Source organism: Rutidosis leptorrhynchoides, chromosome 11 (genome assembly GCF_046630445.1).
Source record: "Rutidosis leptorrhynchoides isolate AG116_Rl617_1_P2 chromosome 11, CSIRO_AGI_Rlap_v1, whole genome shotgun sequence".
Lineage (NCBI taxonomy): Eukaryota > Viridiplantae > Streptophyta > Magnoliopsida > Asterales > Asteraceae > Rutidosis > Rutidosis leptorrhynchoides.
Window position 1 is genome coordinate 300,787,588 of NC_092343.1, and position 21,214 is coordinate 300,808,801.

At 33.2% G+C, this 21,214-nt stretch overlaps 1 protein-coding gene and 1 non-coding gene across 2 annotated transcripts; both read left to right on the forward strand.

Moving 5' to 3' along the window:
- The first annotated feature begins 16,372 nt into the window (after window positions 1-16,372).
- On the forward strand, window positions 16,373-17,809 carry LOC139875609 (putative F-box protein At1g67623). Its single transcript, XM_071862935.1, has 2 exons — window positions 16,373-17,043; window positions 17,731-17,809. Exons 1-2 carry the CDS (start codon window positions 16,373-16,375, stop codon window positions 17,807-17,809), a joined length of 750 nt encoding a protein of 249 aa, XP_071719036.1.
- Window positions 17,810-19,120: 1,311 nt separating this feature from the next.
- LOC139879146 (small nucleolar RNA R71) lies at window positions 19,121-19,227 on the forward strand. The gene has a single exon (XR_011769998.1). It is a non-coding gene; the product is annotated as a small nucleolar RNA R71 (small nucleolar RNA).
- The last annotated feature ends 1,987 nt before the right edge of the window (window positions 19,228-21,214 follow it).

The following is a 21,214-nucleotide window of genomic DNA, read 5'->3' on the forward strand; positions in this document are numbered from 1 at the left end:
AATAGTTGGATTTGTTAGTGGCTGAGTTGTGAGCTTCCGATTTAAAGGGTTCTGGCTCTCTGCTGCATCTTTTGGCTATTCGAAACGTGGGCAAAAGCAGAAAAGTCTATTAATTGGACAACTTATATAAGTTTTTCTATTTTTATAACTAATAGGATAATTAGTAAATGCACCACATTGTAGCTAAAATTTGGCTATCGCAATAAAATGGAAAATTATGAAAACAAGGCTATGGAAACTCTTTTTGATATCCAAAATCAATTAAATCAATACTCTAAAACGGGTGTTGATGACAATTCGTTCGGTCAATCTTGGATCACGAATGACGAAACAATAACTGGTTGTGAAATCTGTGGAGATTATCACTCAACATGGGAATGTTATTATTACGTTCCTATGGAAAATTACGTACCCACGGAACCTGAATGGAATGATTATGAAGAATAGAATTCAAATTGGAATTATTCCCAAGAATATTTCCAAACTCAACAACCAGTAGACGCGGAAAATTACGTGTCTGAAAATTTATTAGACAATATGAAAATCAAACTCGAAGAACTTGATGCTCAAAATGAACAAATGAGAGAGTTTGTAAATAGGCAAGCTGAAACTCTATCAGATTACACACCTGTTGATCTGAGGAGTCGTGTGCAAGAAAATCTCATATCATCGGATTTTGATGAATTCGAGAGCTCCGAAATCACCAACTATCCCGATGATGCTTTTTATTCTGCTTTACCAATTTCACAACATATCGACACATTAGCCTCTACCGACGAAATCATCAATCCATCTATGGATGATGAAGAAGAAGTAAGGGTGACAAATTGGTACTCATGGGAAAATGATAACGTTGAAAATTTTACCCCCGAGACCAAAATGGAGGGACCGATAAGGACCGTTAATGAAGAAGAATCTACTTCAATCCCGAAATTCAAAATTCCACAACCTTCCAACCCAATATTCTCAATAGACGAGTCATCTACCGAAGATGAACTACGAGCTTTAATAGATAATGACACCTCGGATTTCACCCAATCGGGTAATAGAGGTGAAAACTTTGATCCCGAGAATAAACGGAAGGAAATGTTAGGAATTGTCCACCCTATAGTATGTATGTCGGTGTATATCGATCCATTTGACCAAGAACCAGAAAAGAGATATATCCATTTACTAAAAGCTACACTTAAAAAAGAATTAAGTAGTGACAATCGGGCGAGTCTAAACTTTAAACCCATTGATATATTATACACCACCCGAGATGTAAATAACTGGCTCACTATTTTAATTTGTGGAACTTATTCTACCGACTTCACATGTCGTCAGCTAAGTGTGGGGAAGTCTAACCCCACTTAACGTTAAATTAGGGGTTCGGGTTAGTACATAACTCGTTAATAAAAATGCATGATTAGGGTAAAAGACGCATTTTTAAAGATTAGCAAACAATTCAGAAAAGCAACCGTTTTGAAGAAAAATATGTGTGATAAAACAAGAAGGAATAAACGATGAGGCGCGCCATCTATCATTCGACGAGCTTTGTAATTACAAACTGGGTATTTTCAATCACTTTTCTACACTAATCACCCTCATTAATTTATAATTAGAGTCTGATTTCATGCAAATGAGGGCATTGCATGATCTCAAGTGTGGGGAAGGGTTATAAATTCTCTCGGGTTTATACTTGGCTTATTTTCTAAATATTGTGAAAATTTTAAAAATTTTCAACTAAATGAATTCAAAATCATGTTTATACATATTTATGAACGGTGAAAACTAGGTGTTAATACCAAAATTATCGTTACCTCGGAAAGGACATAAATTGAGAAACACCCTAAAACGCTTGAATTCATTTAAAATGGAATAAAGGAGAATAAAAAGGCAAAGAAAGAAACTAAGTGTGGGGAGAATGTACCTAGTTATTCAATTAAAAACTATCTAGCACATGTTTCCGTAAAGTTATTGTAGGTGTTTTTGTTTTGGACTAAATTAACCGTTTTACCCGATGAAAGAAAAGAAAAGATGGATCTACACGATGAATCAATTCCATCATTAAAAGGAAGTAAAGTCTTCCGAAAAAGACACGCGCTTCTTGATTTAGGTCAACAAGTTGTCGTCCAGACCAGCTGTAGGTTGACGAAAAATCTTGAAAAGTCATCTCTAAAATCAGCAGGAAATCCACGGACCTCAGCATCAAACAGGGTCGCAAAGTGGTCAGACTTATCCTAACCATGAGAGGATCTGTCTCGTAAAATGGGGAGGGCGCCGTGCAAATTAGGTTGATAAGACTAATGAATCAGATCCCCAGAAAGGATAATCTCCTTAAAAGATCAAAAATCAGCTTTTAAGACTGATATTACTCAATCCTTGAGATTGACCTTAAAGATTGAGAATTCAAACTCATGGAATTCAACGATATCTAAACTCGAGCTTGAACGAGAAAATATTTTGATCAAAATTACAAACCGATTTGTTTTCTGAAAACCTATTTTCAATGCGTTCATTTCCATTGAACGTAAAATCCTAGGAATTCACCTGGAATTCATTAGGTCACCTGAACCAAATCGGGTGTCAACCGTAAGAACGGTGGTTGCATAGCATGGTCGAAGACAGGACCTTGTGCCAGACCGAAAAATCATAGGATGATCTTTACTATTGCTCCTACAAAGGATAGTACTAGCATCCGACACGTATATAGACCATAATCAAAAGCAAGTCACGGGACATTGCCTTAACAGTTACTTGTTCATCGCTTTCCTTTACAACCGGACGGTAGTTTACCGAAAGGTAATATATGGGACAAGTAAACTGGACGTGTTGCTTTCCTAATACAAGGTTAGCAAGTGGGTAACACAAAACCACAAGTGTTGAGCTAAAATTTTCAAATCTGAAACCCACAAAACCCGCAAAAATATTTTGCAACACCGGTGAAGGGTTATTCCGGAAAACTTATCTAGGGTAAAAGCTAGATTGAATTTTCAAAGATCAAATGTTTTCATAAAGATCCAATTTCCTTAAGGATCTATATTTTTATAGTCATGTGGGACTGTAAACCGCCTTTCAAATGTGCACTTTGCTTTGGAAACCGAAAGTAAATCGGCTATTTGATTGCAAGTGTCGTTGACCTAAACCCGAGGCAACTGTGGATGACACACCCACCTTTAACCATTGTTCTATCGTTACTATCATTGTTTATATCACCATATCAAAATAACTGATGTACAAAGTGTGATGAATAAAAAAGTGATTCATGTATGTTTTTATTTCAAGTTCTGTATTGCTTGAGGACAGCAACGCTCAAGTGTGGGGATATTTGATAAGGCTAAAAAGGAACATATATTTCATAGCAATATCCCTCATAAATAATAGGTTTCATATGTAATTGTATTATATTTTCATTGTAATTGTTTAAATAAATAAGTGCGAAGACAAAAGGTAAAAACGAAGATTTGAAGACACAAACGTCCAAAAAGCTCAAATGTACAAGATACAATTCAAAAGGTTCAATTTATGGATGAAAAACATCTAAAAATGACAAGAGTACAAGTTACAAAACGTAAAGTACAAGATATAAAATTGTACGCAAGGACGTTCGAAAATCCGGAACCGGGACATGAGTTAACTCTCAACGCTCGACGCAACGGACGAAAAATTACAAGTCAACTATGCACAAGAATATAATATAATATATAAATAATTATATTAATTATTTATATTTTATATTTATATATTTATTATGTCGACAAGCTAGGAGCCAAAAGTTTGTGAGCTGGATTTTCAAACTCCACGACTCGCGGAGTTTGCAGGCATAAAACTCCACGACTCGCGGAGCTGTCAAAAATCAAAATGCCTATAAAAGGCCATGCATTCGTTCGATTTTAATATATAAAAATATAAATAATAATAATAATACTCTGTAATAAATAACTAAATAAATATATATATAATATATATAGTATAGGGTAGTTTTATATTAGATTAGTTCGGGTTATGTAAAGGTTATTTTACGGGTTTTTGAAGTCGAAATTCTGTCCGTGTAACACTACGCAATAAATACTCAATGTAAGTTATGTTCTCCTTTTTAAATTAATGTCTCGTACTTAAGTTATTATTATGCTTATTTGAGCTAAAGTAATCATGATGTTGGACTAAATATTAAAGACGGGGTAATTGGGCTTTGTACCATAATTGGGGTTTGGACAAAAGAACGACACTTGTGGAAATTAGACTATGGGCTATTAATGGGCTTTATATTTGTTTAGCTAAATGATAGTTTGTTAATTTTAATATAAAGATTTACAATTGGACGTACCTATAAATAACCATATACACTCGATCGGACACGATGGGCGGGATATTTATATGTACGAATAATCGTTCATTTAACCGGATACGAGAATGGATTAATAGTCTATGGAATTATTAAAACAGGGGTGAAATTATGTACAAGGACACTTGGCATAATTGATAACAAAGTATTAAAACCTTGGGTTACACGCAGTTGATATCCTGGTGTAATTATTAAACAAAGTATTAAAACCTTGTTATAGTTTAAGTCCCCAATTAGTTGGAATATTTGACTTCGGGTATAAGGATAATTTGACGAGGACACTCGCACTTTATATTTATGATTGATGGACTGTTATGGACAAAAACTAGACGGACATATTAAATAATCCAAGACAAAGGATAATTAACCCATGGGCATAAAACTAAAATCAACACGTCAACCATAATGGTTACGGAAGTTTAAATAAGCATAATATATTTTATTTCATATTTCCTCGTACTTTTATTTATTGTCATTTTAAGTATTGTTATTTATTTTATATTGTTAGTTAAATATCGTCATTTACTTTACGCTTCGCTTAAAATATAAAATCTACAAACCGGTCATTAAACGGTAAACCCCCTTTTATATATTATTAATATAATATATTTTGTACAAATATAATTGTTTAAAAATATAGTGTGAATAAGCCCGCTCCCTGTGGAACGAACCGGACTTACTAAAAACTATACTACTCTACGATTAGGTACACTGCCTATAGTGTTGTAGAAAGGTTTAGGTATATCCCATCTGTAAATAAATAATTAAAACTTGTGTAATTTGTAACGTATTTCGTACACGTACCCCCACGCTACCACATCACACATTAATATTGAAAACTCTTCCGCGGCCTTGTCCATTCGTGTTCTCCTGGTTCGGGAAATTTCTAATAATGTGGCCCGATTTTCCACATTTATAACAAACTACATTGGCATAACTTGCTCCGACACTACTTGCTCCGCCATTACTCGTTCCGACACCATTTGTTCCTTTCGTTCTGTTAACCCCTGGTCCGTAGACCTCACACTTCGCCGCGCTATGACCATTTCTTTTACACTTGTTGCAAAATTTGGTGCAGAACCCCGAGTGATACTTTTCACACCTTTGGCATAGCTACTTCTGATTGTTGTTGTTGTTGCGGTTGTTATTGTTGTTGGGATGATTGTTGTAGTTGCTGTTGTTGTTGTTGTTGTTGTTGTTGTTATTGTTGTTGTTGTTGTTGTTGTTGTTGTTGTTTGGCCGTTTGTTGTAGTTGCGATTGTTGGGATAATTGTTGCGATTATTATTGTAATTGTTGTTGTGGTTGTATTGGTGATTCTTATCACCATTTTCCTCCCACTTTCTTTTGACTTGCTTCACATTGGCCTCTTCAGCCGTCTGTTCTTTAATTCTTTCCTCAATCTGGTTCACTAGTTTGCGAGCCATTCTACATGCCTATTGTATGGAGGCGGGCTCGTGTGAAGTTATATCTTCTTAGATTCTTTCCGGTAATCCTTTCACAAACGCGTCGATCTTCTCTTCCTCATCTTCGAACGCTCCCGGACACAATAGGCACAATTCTGTGAATCGTCTTTCGTACGTGGTAATATCAAATCCTTGGGTTCGTAACCCTCTAAGTTCTGTCTTGAGATTATTGACCTCGGTTCTGGTACGGTACTTCTCGTTCATCAAGTTCTTGAATGCTGACCACGGTAGTGCGTACGCATCATCTTGTCCCACTTGCTCTAGATAGGTATTCCACCATGTTAACGCAGAACCTGTGAAGGTATGCGTAGCGTACTTCACTTTGTCCTCTTCAGTACACTTACTTATGGCAAACACCGATTCGACCTTCTCGGTCCACCGTTTCAATCCGATCGGTCCTTCGGTTCCATCAAATTCCAAAGGTTTGCAGGCAGTGAATTCTTTGTAGGTGCATCCTACATGATTTCCTGTACTGCTAGATCCAAGGTTATTGTTGGTATATAGCGCAGCCTGTACTGCGGCTATGTTTGAAGCTAGAAAAGTACGGAATTCCTCTTCATTCATATTCATGGTGTGTCGAGTAGTCAGTGCCATTTCCTTCAAAATATTCAAATGGAACAAGTTAATCATACAGAATATTAAGAGTAGTTAATAGTATTTCGTAGCATAATATGAACTCATTTATAAAAGCTTTTTCTTCATATTAGCGTTTTATAAGTTTAAATTCGGGTAGTACCTACCCGTTAAGTTAATACTTAGTAGCTAATATACAATTCAACTACTACCATTCTATATGAAAAACTGATTATAATAATATTTCGCGTTCAAACTTTTATACAATATTTTACAAACTTACAATACTTCTTATTTTACATAAAGCATGAAATATAGCACACAATAACTTTGATACAAGATAGTTGTGAAGATAATTCTAGCTAGTACACAAGTCGTTCAGCAAAGGCAATAAAGACACGTAATTCATACGTCCAGAAACAAGTCATGCATTCTGGTTTTACTAGGACTACTTCCCATCCTTGGTCTTGTGGAACATAACCGTTATGGCCGTTGATAAGACAGCGTGTTGTAACGTCGTCAAAGGGACGAGGGTTACGTAATGACCAACAGTCTCGTAATAACCTAAAAACCTCATTTCTTACCCCAATTACCGACTCCGTCACTTGTGGGAACGCTTTGTTTAATAGTTGTAGCCCGATGTTCTTTTTCTCACTTTGGTGAGAAGCGAAGATTACTAACCCGTAAGCATAGCATGCTTCTTTATGTTGCATGTTAGCCGCTTTTTCTAAATCATGAAGTCTTATGTTCGGATACATTGAGTCAAAATAATTTCTTAACCCGTTGCGTAAAATAGCACTTGGGTTCCCCGCAATATATGCGTCAAAGTAAACACATCGTAACTTATGGGTTTCCCAATGTGATATCCCCCATCTTTCAAACGAAAGTCTCTTATAAACCAAGGCATTCTTGGAACGTTCTTCGAATGTCTTACAAACTGATTTCGCCGTAAATAGTTGTGCCGAAGAATTCTGACCGACTCTAGACAAGATTTCATCAATCATGTCTCCGGGTAGGTCTCTTAAAATATTGGGTTGTCTACCCATTTTGTGTTTTTATACTGTAAAATAGACAAGAGTTAGATTCATAAAAAAAATACTTATTAATACAAGCAATTTTTACATATATCATAAAGCATAAGCACACTATATTACATATATTACACCATACGAATACAACTATCTTATTCTGACTCGCTCGTTTCTTCTTCTTCGGTTTTGGTTCATTTTGCCAAGTTTCTAGGGATATATGATGTTCCCCTAATACTAGCTGTCGTTTTCCACAACGGTTTAGAAAAACCTGGTGGTTTAGAGGTTCCCGGGTCATTGTTACAACTTAAGGACTTCGGGGGTTGACGATACATATAAAGTTCATCGGGGTTGGAATTAGATTTCTCTATTTTTATGCCCCTTCCCTTATTATTTTCTTTTGCCTTTTTAAATTCAGTTGGGGTAATTTCTATAACATCATCGGAATTCTCGTCGGAATCCGATTCATCGGAGAATTGGTAATCCTCCCAATATTTTGCTTCCATGGCGGAAACACCATTGACCATAATTAACCTTGGTCGGTTGGTTGAGGATTTTCTTTTACTTAACCGTTTTATTATTTCCCCCACCGGTTCTATTTCCTCCTCCGGTTCCTCCTCTTCCGGTTCTGATTCTTCTTCCGGTTCTGATTCTTCTTCCGGTTCTTCTTCGAGAACTTGTGAATCAGTCCAATATATATTCGACTCTTCGTTATTATTAGGTGAGTCAATGGTATTTGTGCAAGAGGTAGACATCTATCACACAATATCAAACATGTTAAGAGATTAATATATCATATAATATATACATGTTAATAATATATAGTTTCCAACAAAAATGTTAAGCAATCATTTTTAAAGAAAACACGGTCGAAGTTGAGACTCACTAATGCATCCTAACAAACTCGATAAGACACACTAATGGAAATTTTCTGGTTCTCTAAGACCAACGCTCGGATTCCAACTGAAATGTCCCGTTCTTATTGATTAAAAACGTTCCATATTAATTGATTTCGTTGCGAGGTTTTGACCTCTATATGAGACGTTTTTCAAAGACTGCATTCATTTTAAAACAAACCATAACCTTTATTTCAAAAATAAAGGTTTAAAAAGCTTTACGTAGATTATCAAATAATGATAATCTAAAATATCTTGTTTACACACGATCATTACATAATGGTTTACAATACAATTATGTTACATCGAAATTAGTTTCTTGAATGCAGTTTTTACACAATATCATACAAACATGGACTCCAAATCTTGTCCTTATTTTAGTATGCAACAGCGGAAGCTCTTAGTATTCACCTGAGAATAAACATGCTTTAAACGTCAACAAAAATGTTGGTGTGTTTTAGGTTTAACCTATATATATCAAATCGTAACAATAAACCACAAGATTTCATATTTCAATACACATCCCTTACATAGAGATAAAAATCATTCATATGGTGAACACTTGGTAACCGACATTAACAAGATGCATATATAAGAATATCCCCATCATTCCGGGACACCCTTCGGATATGATATAAATTTCGAAGTACTAAAGCATCCAGTACTTTGGATGGGGTTTGTTATGCCCAATAGATCTATCTTTAGGATTCGCGTCAATTAGGGTGTCTGTTCCCTAATTCTTAGATTACCAGACTTAATAAAAAGGGGCATATTCGATTTCGATAATTCAACCATAGAATGTAGTTTCACGTAGTTGTGTCTATTTTGTAAATCATTTATAAAACCTGCATGTATTCTCATCCCAAAAATATTAGATTTTAAAAGTGGGACTATAACTCACTTTCACAGATTTTTACTTCGTCGGGAAGTAAGACTTGGCCACTGGTTGATTTACGAACCTATAACAATATATACATATATATCAAAATATGTTCAAAATATATTTACAACACTTTTAATATATTTTGATGTTTTAAGTTTATTAAGTCAGTTGTCCTCGTTAGTAACCTACAACTAGTTGTCCACAGTTAGATGTACAGAAATAAATCGATAAATATTATCTTGAATCAATCCACGACCCAGTGTATACGTATCTCAATATTGATCACAACTCAAACTATATATATTTTGGAATCAACCTCAACCCTGTATAGCTAACTCCAACATTCACATATAGAGTGTCTATGGTTGTTCTGAAATATATATAGATGTGTCGACATGATAGGTCGAAACATTGTATACGTGTCTATGGTATCTCAATATTACATAATATACAATACAAGTTGATTAAGTTATGGTTGGAATAGATTTGTTACCAATTTTCACGTAGCTAAAATGAGAAAAATTATCTAATCTTGTTTTACTCATAACTTCTTCATTTTAAATCCGTTTTGAGTGAATCAAATTGATATGGTTTCATATTGAACTCTATTTTATGAATCTAAACAGAAAAAGTATAGGTTTATAGTCGGAAAAATAAGTTACAAGTCGTTTTTGTAAAGGTAGTCATTTCAGTCGAAAGAACGACGTCTAGATGACCATTTTAGAAAACATACTTCCACTTTGAGTTTAACCATAATTTTTGGATATAGTTTCATGTTCATAATAAAAATCATTTTCCCAGAATAACAACTTTTAAATCAAAGTTTATCATAGTTTTTAATTAACTAACCCAAAACAGCCCGCGGTGTTACTACGACGGCGTAAATCCGATTTTACGGTGTTTTTCGTGTTTCCAGGTTTTAAATCATTAAGTTAGCATATCATATAGATATAGAACATGTGTTTAGTTTATTTTAAAAGTCAAGTTAGAAGGATTAACTTTTATTTGCGAACAAGTTTAGAATTAACTAAACTATGTTCTAGTGATTACAAGTTTAAACCTTCGAATAAGATAGCTTTATATGTATGAATCGAATGATGTTATGAACATCATTACTACCTCAAGTTCCTTGGATAAACCTACTGGAAATAAGAAAAATAGATATAGCTTCAAAGGATCCTTGGATGGCTTGAAAGTTCTTGAAGCACAATCATGACACGAAAACAATTTCAAGTAAGATTTCCACTCGAAATAAGATTGTTATAGTTATAGAAATTGAATTAAAGTTTGAATATGATTATTACCTTGTATTAGAAAGATAACCTACTGTAAGTAACAAAGGTTTCTTGATCTTGGATGATTATTGGAATGGATTTAGAAAACTTGGAAGTAAACTTGCAATCTTAGAAGTATTCTTGATTTTATGAAACTAGAACTTTTGGAATTTATGAAGAACACTTAGAACTTGAAGATAGAACTTGAGAGAGATCAATTAGATGAAGAAAATTGAAGAATGAAAGTGTTTGTAGGTGTTTTTGGTCGTTGGTGTATGGATTAGATATAAAGGATATGTAATTTTGTTTTCATGTAAATAAGTCATGAATGATTACTCATATTTTTGTAATTTTATGAGATATTTCATGCTAGTTGCCAAATGATGATTCCCACATGTGTTAGGTGACTCACATGGGCTGCTAAGATCTGATCATTGGAGTGTATATACCAATAGTACATACATCTAAAAGCTGTGTATTGTACGAGTACGAATACGGGTGCATACGAGTAGAATTGTTGATGAAACTGAACGAGGATGTAATTGTAAGCATTTTTGTTAAGTAGAAGTATTTTGATAAGTGTCTTGAAGTCTTTCAAAAGTGTATGAATACATATTAAAACACTACATGTATATACATTTTAACTGAGTCGTTAAGTCATCGTTAGTCGTTACATGTAAATGTTGTTTTGAAACCTTTAGGTTAACGATCTTGTTGAATGTTGTTAACCCATTGTTTATTATAACAAATGAGATGTTAAATTGTTATATTATCATGATATTATGATATATAATATATCTTAGTATGATATATATACAGTTAAATGTCGTTACAACGATAATCGTTACATATATGTCTCGTTTCGAAATCATTAAGTTAGTAGTCTTATTTTTACATATGTATTTCATTGTTAATACACTTAATAATATATTTACTTATCATTTAACATAATTAACCAAGTGTATCAATATCTTAATATGATTCATATGTACCTAGTAAGACGTTGTTATAATGATAATCGTTATATATATCGTTTTCGAGTTTCTTAAACTAATAGTCTCATTTTTATGTATATAACTCATTGTTAAAATACCTAATGAGATACATACTTATAATAAAATCATGTTAACTATATATATAACAATATATATATGTCATCGTATAGTTTTTACAAGTTTTAACGTTCGTGAATCACCGGTCAACTTGGGTGGTCAATTGTCTATATGAAACCTATTTCAATTAATCAATTCTTAAAAAGTTTGATTGCTTAACATGTTGGAAACAATTAATCATGTAAATAACAATTTTATTTAATATATATATAAACATGGAAAAGTTCGGGTCACTACAAGTACTACTGCCATATCAGTTGGTAAGTATGCTACATTGCCACTATTTTTGTATTATTAGGTTCTAATTAAAAACATAAGCTTTTTTATTTTGTTTGCGAATAATTGAATATCATGAATAATAATCTTAATTAATGAACGATTCCAATAATGCAGTTGCTCTGATTTGTTATGCCGATTTGGCAGCTGCACAGATTTCACAGTTTGTGAAGTTTGATGACATGTCAGATATTGCCTCTAGGTATAGTGGTGGGGCTGGTTCTAGTGCTCCCGGGTTGCCAAGATTGTTTATGTCCCCTAAGACGACCAAGTCCATGAGATGGCATCAAGAGAGTCGTACGAAAGATGGTCTATTAAGACATCCTGCAGATTCACCAACCTGGAAAACATTCGATTATCAGAATCGTTAATTTGCTAAAGAGCCTCGTAATATGAAAGTGTCAAATGGTTATGCTGCTAATATTTGTAGGTGCATTCAGGTAAAACCTCCAAAATGTTTAGGCCTAAAAAGGCACGATAATCATATTTTGATGCAACAGTTGCTTCCCATGGCCATACGAAATAGTTTACCTCGCGATGTGTGTTCTGTTATCATGAAGTTATGTGAGTACTACAGACAATTATGCTCAAAAGTTCTTAAGACTACTGATTTAATTAGAATAGAAAAAGATATTGTAAAAATACTTTGTGATTTAGAAAGGATTTTTCTACCGTCATTTTTTGACGTCATGATTCATCTATCTCATCTAGCTTTAGAGGCCAGATTAGGGGGACCTGTTCATTACCGTTGGATGTATCGAATCGAGAGGTGACCACTTATTATGTAGTAAATTATATTGTACTTGTTTAAATATATATGACTGTTTTGAATCTGATATAAATTTTTTTGACCACTGATCAGGTATTTAGGTACATTAAAATCTTATGTGCGAAACAGGAGTAAACCCAAGGGTTTAATTACCGAAGGATATCTAGCTGAAGAGTGTGTTTCATTTTGTTCTTTATATTTAGCCAGTGATGTCGAGACTATACATAATAAGACTAGTCAAAATCATGATGGTAGTGATGAGACTGTTTTACCAATATTTTGTATGTCTGGTCGACCCATTGGTGCAACAAACATAGTTAAACTAGGCTATTGCACACTCATATGTGTTGTTCAATTGTAGTGAAATAGATTTCTTACAAACGTAAGTTATTTAAATTTACTATGTTATTAGTTTAGTATTTTTTATATGACATTATGTAATTTTGACGATAATGTACATATATTATTCTCTATTTGTTACTTTAATTGCAGAGAGCATCTGAATATTCTAAGTCAAGAATATCAGAGTAAACGTAAGCATTACATTGAATGTTTATATAGTCATGAGTTTCAGGAGTGGCTGTCTGATTATGTAAGTAATTTTACTAGTTTTATTACGATAATATAGTGATAGTATATATAACTGAGCGAAACTTATAAACAAATTGCCTTAAATCAGGTTGATGAGGATATGGCTGGGGATAACAGTATCACAAGTGATATAACGGCATTAGCAAACGGTCCATATGTGGTTGTCAAGAAATATAAGGGATATATCATAAATGGTTTCTGATTTCACAAAGATGTAGAGAAGAATAGGACAACAAAAAAAGCGGAGTTATGATTGATGGCGTAACAAGTAGCTTCTCGAGTGCTAGCGATAACAATCCTATTTTGGGAGATGTAACTTACTACGATGTTTTAAATTATATAATTGAGTTGCAGTATGCTGACAAGAAAGTATTTTTGTTCCATTGTGATTGGATATCAGGTGGTTCCAGGATAAAAGTTGATGAGAATGGTTTTTCGAGGTATGAAGCCAACTAAAGAGCCTTATATTCTAGTTGCTGCTACAGATAAAAATCAAATTGGAGACGCTTCCTGATGAAATATTAAGGATAATTTTGAAGTTTTGTATCGTGTAGTTTATCGTGTAGTTTTCGAGTTTTCTTCCTTTTTCTTTTGTTAAGTTGCAACCTTTGCAACATCATTTTACATTTATTCGCATAGTCCAGATAAAGAAATGTTTTGATTTTGTGGTAACTTGTAACTTACTTTATCGGTAAAAGTACTAAGTTACATGCATCCCTATTATGTAGGTAATAAAACTCTAGGTCATGATTAAAAGTGTACATGTCACTCCCATATTAATTCTAGTGTTTGGAAAATGAGGTTTAAAAAGTAATTAAGTACATTTTTGTAACACCAAAACGTGGTTTGGAAATTAAACAACACCATATGCACAACCGTTTGATTACTTTATTATTTTATAAATCATTTTGTTTTTCTTTATTCATTTTAAGTGGGTAAATATGAGATTTCAATAATTAATAAGGATAGTATATGATAAAAAAAAAAAAACTATCTCGTAATATTGGCAAATATTGAATTATTTTGTTTTGAAATATTAACACATTGATTTTTTATTTTATTTTTTAGTTAGAATATACTATCGTAAAAGGCAGTTAATGGATGATAACAAATTTTGAGTTAATGGATGCATGATAACAAATTTTGAGCTAATTTCGTAATAGATTGCTCAAATCACTCAAATTATCAATTTTATTTTAATCATAATTTAATATTATTATGTTATATTTGAACGTGGATATCAATGACTTTGATCTAATGGTCCTCATTCAAAGTTACTTTTATTCTAAGGGTTAATTATTTGCCATGTAATCCTTTAGTTAATATAATTTGCTAATAAAATTAGAAGTATATATATATACTGTATATTTTTATTATACTCTAAATTATCATTAAGTGCACATGTGGAACTTTAACATCGGTTGAGTATACCAAAAATCAACTTTAAAAGGACATGGGCAGACGTCAAGTTGCCTTTTCTGTCTTGTTACTTCCCATCATCTTCTTCTACAAACATAAGTACAATTTTCATCTCTTTTACTATAACTTTTAAACAAAATACAAAAATATATGGATGTTAGGCATCTCGCAAAAAAACTAAAAATGGATGTTAGGGTTAGACAACCGAACATTCTAGAAGATCTTCCACAAGATATGCGTGTGGAAATCTTGTCTAGAGTTGGTCAGAATTCATCCGCTCAATTATTCATGGTGAAGTTGGTTTGTAAAGCATTTGAGAAGCATTCCGAGCATGATGTGGTTTATAAAAGGCTTTTCTTTGCTAGGTGGTGTATCTCAACTTGGGGAAACCATATGTTGGCCCTTATTTTCCTTTTTTTAATGTATTTAGGAATCCTTAATGCGATTTTTCCCTATGGTTTGAGGGCTTATTTTGATTCTATATACCATGATATAGGGCTTCGTTTATTAGAAAAAGCTTCGAAGATGCAACTTAAAGAGGCATATTATGTTTATGGTTTGGTCATGTTTGCCTCTCACTAAATAGAGAAAAAGGACATCGAATTACAAATTATTAATCAAACATTTCCACCGGTGCCGGATTTGGTGGTTGAGGTGAGAACCAAGGTTTTTGATTTGTTGCGAAGCTGTTGGGTATTATTTAACCCACATCCTTTTGATGATGTCGCAACGTGCTGCACTATCAAGGGACACAATGGTTATTTTCCACTTGACCTTGGGTGGGAAATTATATTGACTAAACCGGAATGCATGTCTTGTTTTTGGTCCTATGAGTTGCGTGTTTTTGATGAACAATTTGGTTTAACTAGATTTGTTAGTATTTTATGTTTTCTATATTTTAGATTTTGTGTGAATTTTACTCATCAGTTTATGTAAATATTAGTAATTATGTCTATTATTATATATCAGTTTATTTCCATTTGAGATGTTATATGTTAATTACAGAGTACTAGTATTTTTCTATGTCTATGTTAATGTTTTGGCAGAATGTTTGTGACGTTACTGTATTTTTATAATCTATGTTATGTAATATTGTAATATACAATACTGAGTGGAAAGTAAAATAATCATACAAAACATTTCTTTATTTGTTGGATTTAGTCGCATAATAGGCCATGAAGCATGTAACTTACTCTTACCTATAATGTAAATTACAAGTTACAACACATAAAAAATATTTCTTTATTTGTTGGATTTAGTCACTAAATAACCATTCTCATTATTATCTTGAAATTTAAATTCAAAAATTAGATTTTAATCTATATACGTATATCTCATAGGGGTTTTATCATATATATCCCTCTTAACCTTTAAAATTACATATTTACTCACTTAAATATATTACTTTTAGACATTAAAAATGGACATATATGATATTATTTACCTTAAGTGGGCAAATATGAGATTTCAAAAATTAATAATAAGGATAGTATATGATAAAAAAAATTGCTATCTCGTAATATTGACAAATATTTTATAGTTAAATAAAATAAAATCAGCGCATTAAATGTACGTCAATTCATTATCACCAAAAATCCCATTTAAAGGTTAAGATGGCAGACAAAAAGTTGAATATTTTCTCAAATATAGTTTTCTCGATCTTTGTTGTATTTTCCCGTCATCTTCATCTACGAAAACCTCTCTCAAGTACACCAAACACAAAAAATTAAAAATCCTTTTTATTTTTAAAGAATACAAAAATGGAAGAAGTTACTCAAGCGAACATACTCGAAACTCTTCCACAAGATATGTTTGTGGGAATTTTTTCTCGAGTTGGTCAGGATTCATCCGAGCAGTTGTTCATACTCAAGTTCGTTTGCAAAAGATTTTTGATGCTTTCCGACGATCCTTTGGTTTGTAAAAGGATGTCCTTTGATAGGTGTGATCTCGTACCTTGGAGAAACCCTAAGATGGATCATATTATCGGACGTTGTTATTTTTTTGGAAACCCTAATGCAATTTTTCGCAGGGGTTTGATAAATTATTTTGATAAATCTTACACAGAGTTAGGGCTTCGTCTTTTAGAAGAAGCTGCGAGGAGCCAAATTATAGAGGCGGTTTGTGTTTATCGTTTAATCATGTTTGGCTCTCACCAAATAGAAGCAAAGCATGTCAGATTAAAAGTTTTGAAAAAAACATTCCCACCAGTGCTGGACTTAGTAGTTGCGGTGAGAAACAAGGTTTTTCATTTGTTGCATGAATTATGGTTACATAACCGTCGTCCTTTTGATGACTTGGCAACGTGTTGCCCTATCTCCGGCCAAAAGGGTTATTTTCCACACATCCAAGGGAGCGGGTTTGAAATGAGGATACCAGAATGCATGTCGTGTTTTTGGGCCTATGAGTTGGGTGTTTTTGCATACCGATTTAGGTACGTTACCTGGTGAATGTAAATATTAGTAGAAAAAAACTAGATTTATGTTGGTATTTTTTAGATTTTGTATAAATGTTACCCAGTTAATTAATGTAAATGTATATATATATATATATATGTATATATATATATATATATATATATATATATATATATATATATATATATATATATATATATATATATGATCAGTTGATTATATTGCTCCCATTTTTCCTTAATATTATGTGGATTGTGATGTTATTTATATTGCTATATCTAACATGACTATTGTTTATGTTAACAAAAAAAAAAAGGCTAAATTGTTTTTGTTTAATGAGTGCTTTTTGACATTTATTTCAAACTAATTAAGTGCCTTCGAATCTTACAAGAGTCATATAAGAGGAAAAGAGTCTCTAATAAAACTAATAACACAAAAGAGAACACCCAAAGACGTAATTCCTTGTTAACGTTTGTTGTTGACTAGCTGCTCTTTTAGCCGTTATATGTTGGTCTGCACTTTGCTGGTGACTTGCCATTGCTTAAAACTGTCACCATTAGTCCCTTTCTATATTTGGATATGATGGAGAACACTTTCTTCTGATCCAAACTTTAACTACCTTAAAAGTAAGGATTCCATTTGTTTTGTTTGTTTATGTTCTGTCTACTATAGTAATATAGTATTTTTTATTTTCTTAAATATAGAATTCAATTCTGTGCTGGTAATTCTATCCGAAGTAATGGGAAAATGGGTAGTATTCAATTCGCATCATTAGATCATTAACTAACATAATCAAATACATCATTAAATATGGGTGAGTTACTTTTCTATATTGTATGGGTGAGTTACTTTACAATGTAAACTGAATGTACAATGAATACGCATTGAAATAATCGCAAACCTTTTTTAGTTCATCTTGTTGTAACCAATTTCTGCACTAATTGGCATTGGATTCGTGTTGTTTGATAGTACGATGAATGAGCAGCCATGGTTTGAGACTTGAGTTAGCTACGTTTGAAAAGTATGGAATAAATGAAAAAAAAGATAACAATGCTTTAACTATTGATCGACGACCATATTTTTGAGCCATGTTGTTTGGGCCAAACAAATAAAAATTGAATTCATTAAATATGGCCCAACCATGATTCCCAGCTGAAAGTCCGATCTGTTATACACACATTTTTAATTTTTGAAAAAAAATGACAAAAGAGGGATTTGAACTCAGGTAAATCAGTTGAAAAGGTCTAACATAAACCACTAGACTATCAATGCTTTTGAATATTGAATGGAAGTTCAATTATATAATACTTAAATCATTTTTGTAACAAAAGTGAAATAATACGACTTAAATAGTAAATGTCATAAGTACATTTTTTCGCAACCACAATTTAAGGGTCCTATGATAATTAGGACCTTAAATACCCAAGTGTCGTATTGTTATGACCTTATATCTTGTTGGTCACTGATTATGAGACACCAAAAAGATAATGTCCTAATAGGTCCAGTTTTATGCAGCCACAATTTAAGGGTCCTATGATAATTAGGACCTTAAATACCTAAGCGTCCTATTTTTATGACAGTATTATCTTGTTGGTCACTAATTATGAGACACCAACACGATAATGTCCTAATAAGTCCATTTTTTTCGCAACCACAATTTAAAGGTCCTATGATAATTAGGACCTTAGATACCCAAGCGTCCTATTGTTATGACCTTATATCTTGTTGGTCACTTATTATGAGACACCAACAATTCTTGGTGAGATGTGGTCTATCACACCTTTGACAACCTACTTGCATTGCGACTATCGGTTGTTGTAGCTTATTCAACTCCTTCCCATACATTTGAAATTGGTTATTTAAGCTTACAAGGGTAATTTTATTGTTGTCACTCTCCACTTGTGCTGCACTTTTCCTTGGAAAATCTCGTGGTGAAGGGTTCTATTCGTAGGTATTAACCAACATATCTTTTAACATGGTTTCGGCCACATTAGGTGATTTATACATAAACACTCTTCCCGAAGATGAATCTAAAGTTTGTCTTGTCAAAGGATTAGTACCCGACAGAACGTGTTGATGTACTCTTTCTTGGTCAATCCATGCAGTGGACAAGCTCTTAACATTTTCTTGAAATGAATCCATGCATTATACAAAGACTCATCATCTCGTTGTGCGAATGCAATAATTTCCATCCTTAGCCTTTCCGCCTTCGATGGTGGAAAGAAGTGATTAAAAAAGCATCACTTAAATCTTGAAAAATCCTAATCGAATCAGAGGGTAGATTCCTTAACCACACTTTCGCATCATCTTGAAGAGTAAAGGGGAATGCCCTTAACTTATAAGTGTCATCGGTGATATCTTTACACTTGTAAAGATCACAAATATCGTTAAATTGTTGAAGATTCTCAAAAGGATTTTCGTCTATTAACCTATGAAATTACACATCTTTGATCATTGTGAAAAAGTTATCCTCGATCTTCCAATTTTTGGCCCCGATGGGCGGTTTAGTAATAGTCGGAGGCATCAACGTAGGTGCAACCAACCTAGCATTCCACATTGGCGTGTCATTTGGATCATCTTGTTGCTCTTCATTAACCGGTAGACCATGACCAATTGGATTACCCTCTTCACCTCCTTCCATATCTACTAAACAAACGGTAAAACCTCAAAAAAAAATTCTTAAATCCCTTTCTTCTCTACGCTTGTAAACCCCGTGAACGCGTCTCTCCAAATCGGAAAATGGATTTGTAAACTCTTAATCCTTTTGGGATCTCCTTTTCATAAACCAAAGTACCTAACCTTCGATCACAACACAAACACAAACGGTTTTCCAAACACAATAATATATAAAAAACAAGAAAAGTAACTTTCGTAAGGATAAATCCTTACAAAAGGATTGAATGATTAAATGCTAAGAACAAAGATACAATTAGCTAACCGATCCCCGATAGTGGTGCCAGAAAGTTTGATGCTCGTTTCACAATCATACTTTAACTCATTTATATTTATCTCAAACGTGGACTCAACTATGTGACAAGCATACGAGAAACAATTACTCGGTAGTTTCAATTAGTAAGTTTTTTGTTTAAGATTCGTGCCAAGAGAGCGGTAGTTGCTAGTTGAATTGATGCAAACTCATAATCATCCTAAGTTGTGTTTGATTGGGGGGTTTTGAAGTTGAGATATTAAGAAAACTATTTCAATTTAAACTAAGAACTACAAATGATGAGGTAATTATCAATATTAAAGACATGTACACTTGCTTAATCCACTTGAAGCATTCGGGTTGTTCTTTGTTCACTTAAGGTCTAATTGTGTTCAAACTTTGGACTAGTATCCCTACTAGATGTTATTGTGATCAAATCAATACTTGCAAATTCCCATAAGCTTATACCAATTGATCTTAGTTAAATCATGCAATTATCACAAGTACTTAGCCTAGGTTAAAGTCCCCTAAAACCCTTTGGTAATCAAAATCCCTTAAGAAAACTAAACCTCACTATGTTGACTAAGGACCAATTGAAAACCAACCCAAAGCAAGACCCTAATCCCTTGAAAGCCTCAATTTGATTGTCTAGATCACCTAAGTGTTGAAGTACAAGTTTCTTCACTAATCAAATCCCTTTGAAAGCTACACAACTCATATAATCAAAGTAAAGTACAAAACAAGCATAACAAAGGATCTTTTGGCTAATTCTAATGACAAGTCACAATCATAAACATCAATATGAACAACTCTTAGCTATCAAGCTTCATAAACAAGTGTACATAATGAAATCTAGCCAATCATAGCTAGAACAAGATCAATACAAGCAAATAGAGTAAATCTAAACATGATTAAGCAATAAACAAGAGTAGATTGTACCAAACATAAGATATTACAAAAATGACTAGATGAAGATGATGAAGAACAAGCCCTGGATCTTGCTTCAATCTCTCAATCCATGATGTAGAATGGAAGAATGGATGAAAACTTGATGAAAACCTTAATAAAATAGCAATGAATCCCTAATTTTGATCAGCCACCAAGAACACACTATTCTATTGAGTGAATGATATGAGAAACCCTTAATCTCTTCTTATTTATACTCTTCAAAAACTGCCCAAAAGAGGCAGTGGAACGTCGTTCTTCATTTAAGAACGTTGTTCCTTTCTCTTAAAGTGGAACGTCATTCTTGTTGATAGAAC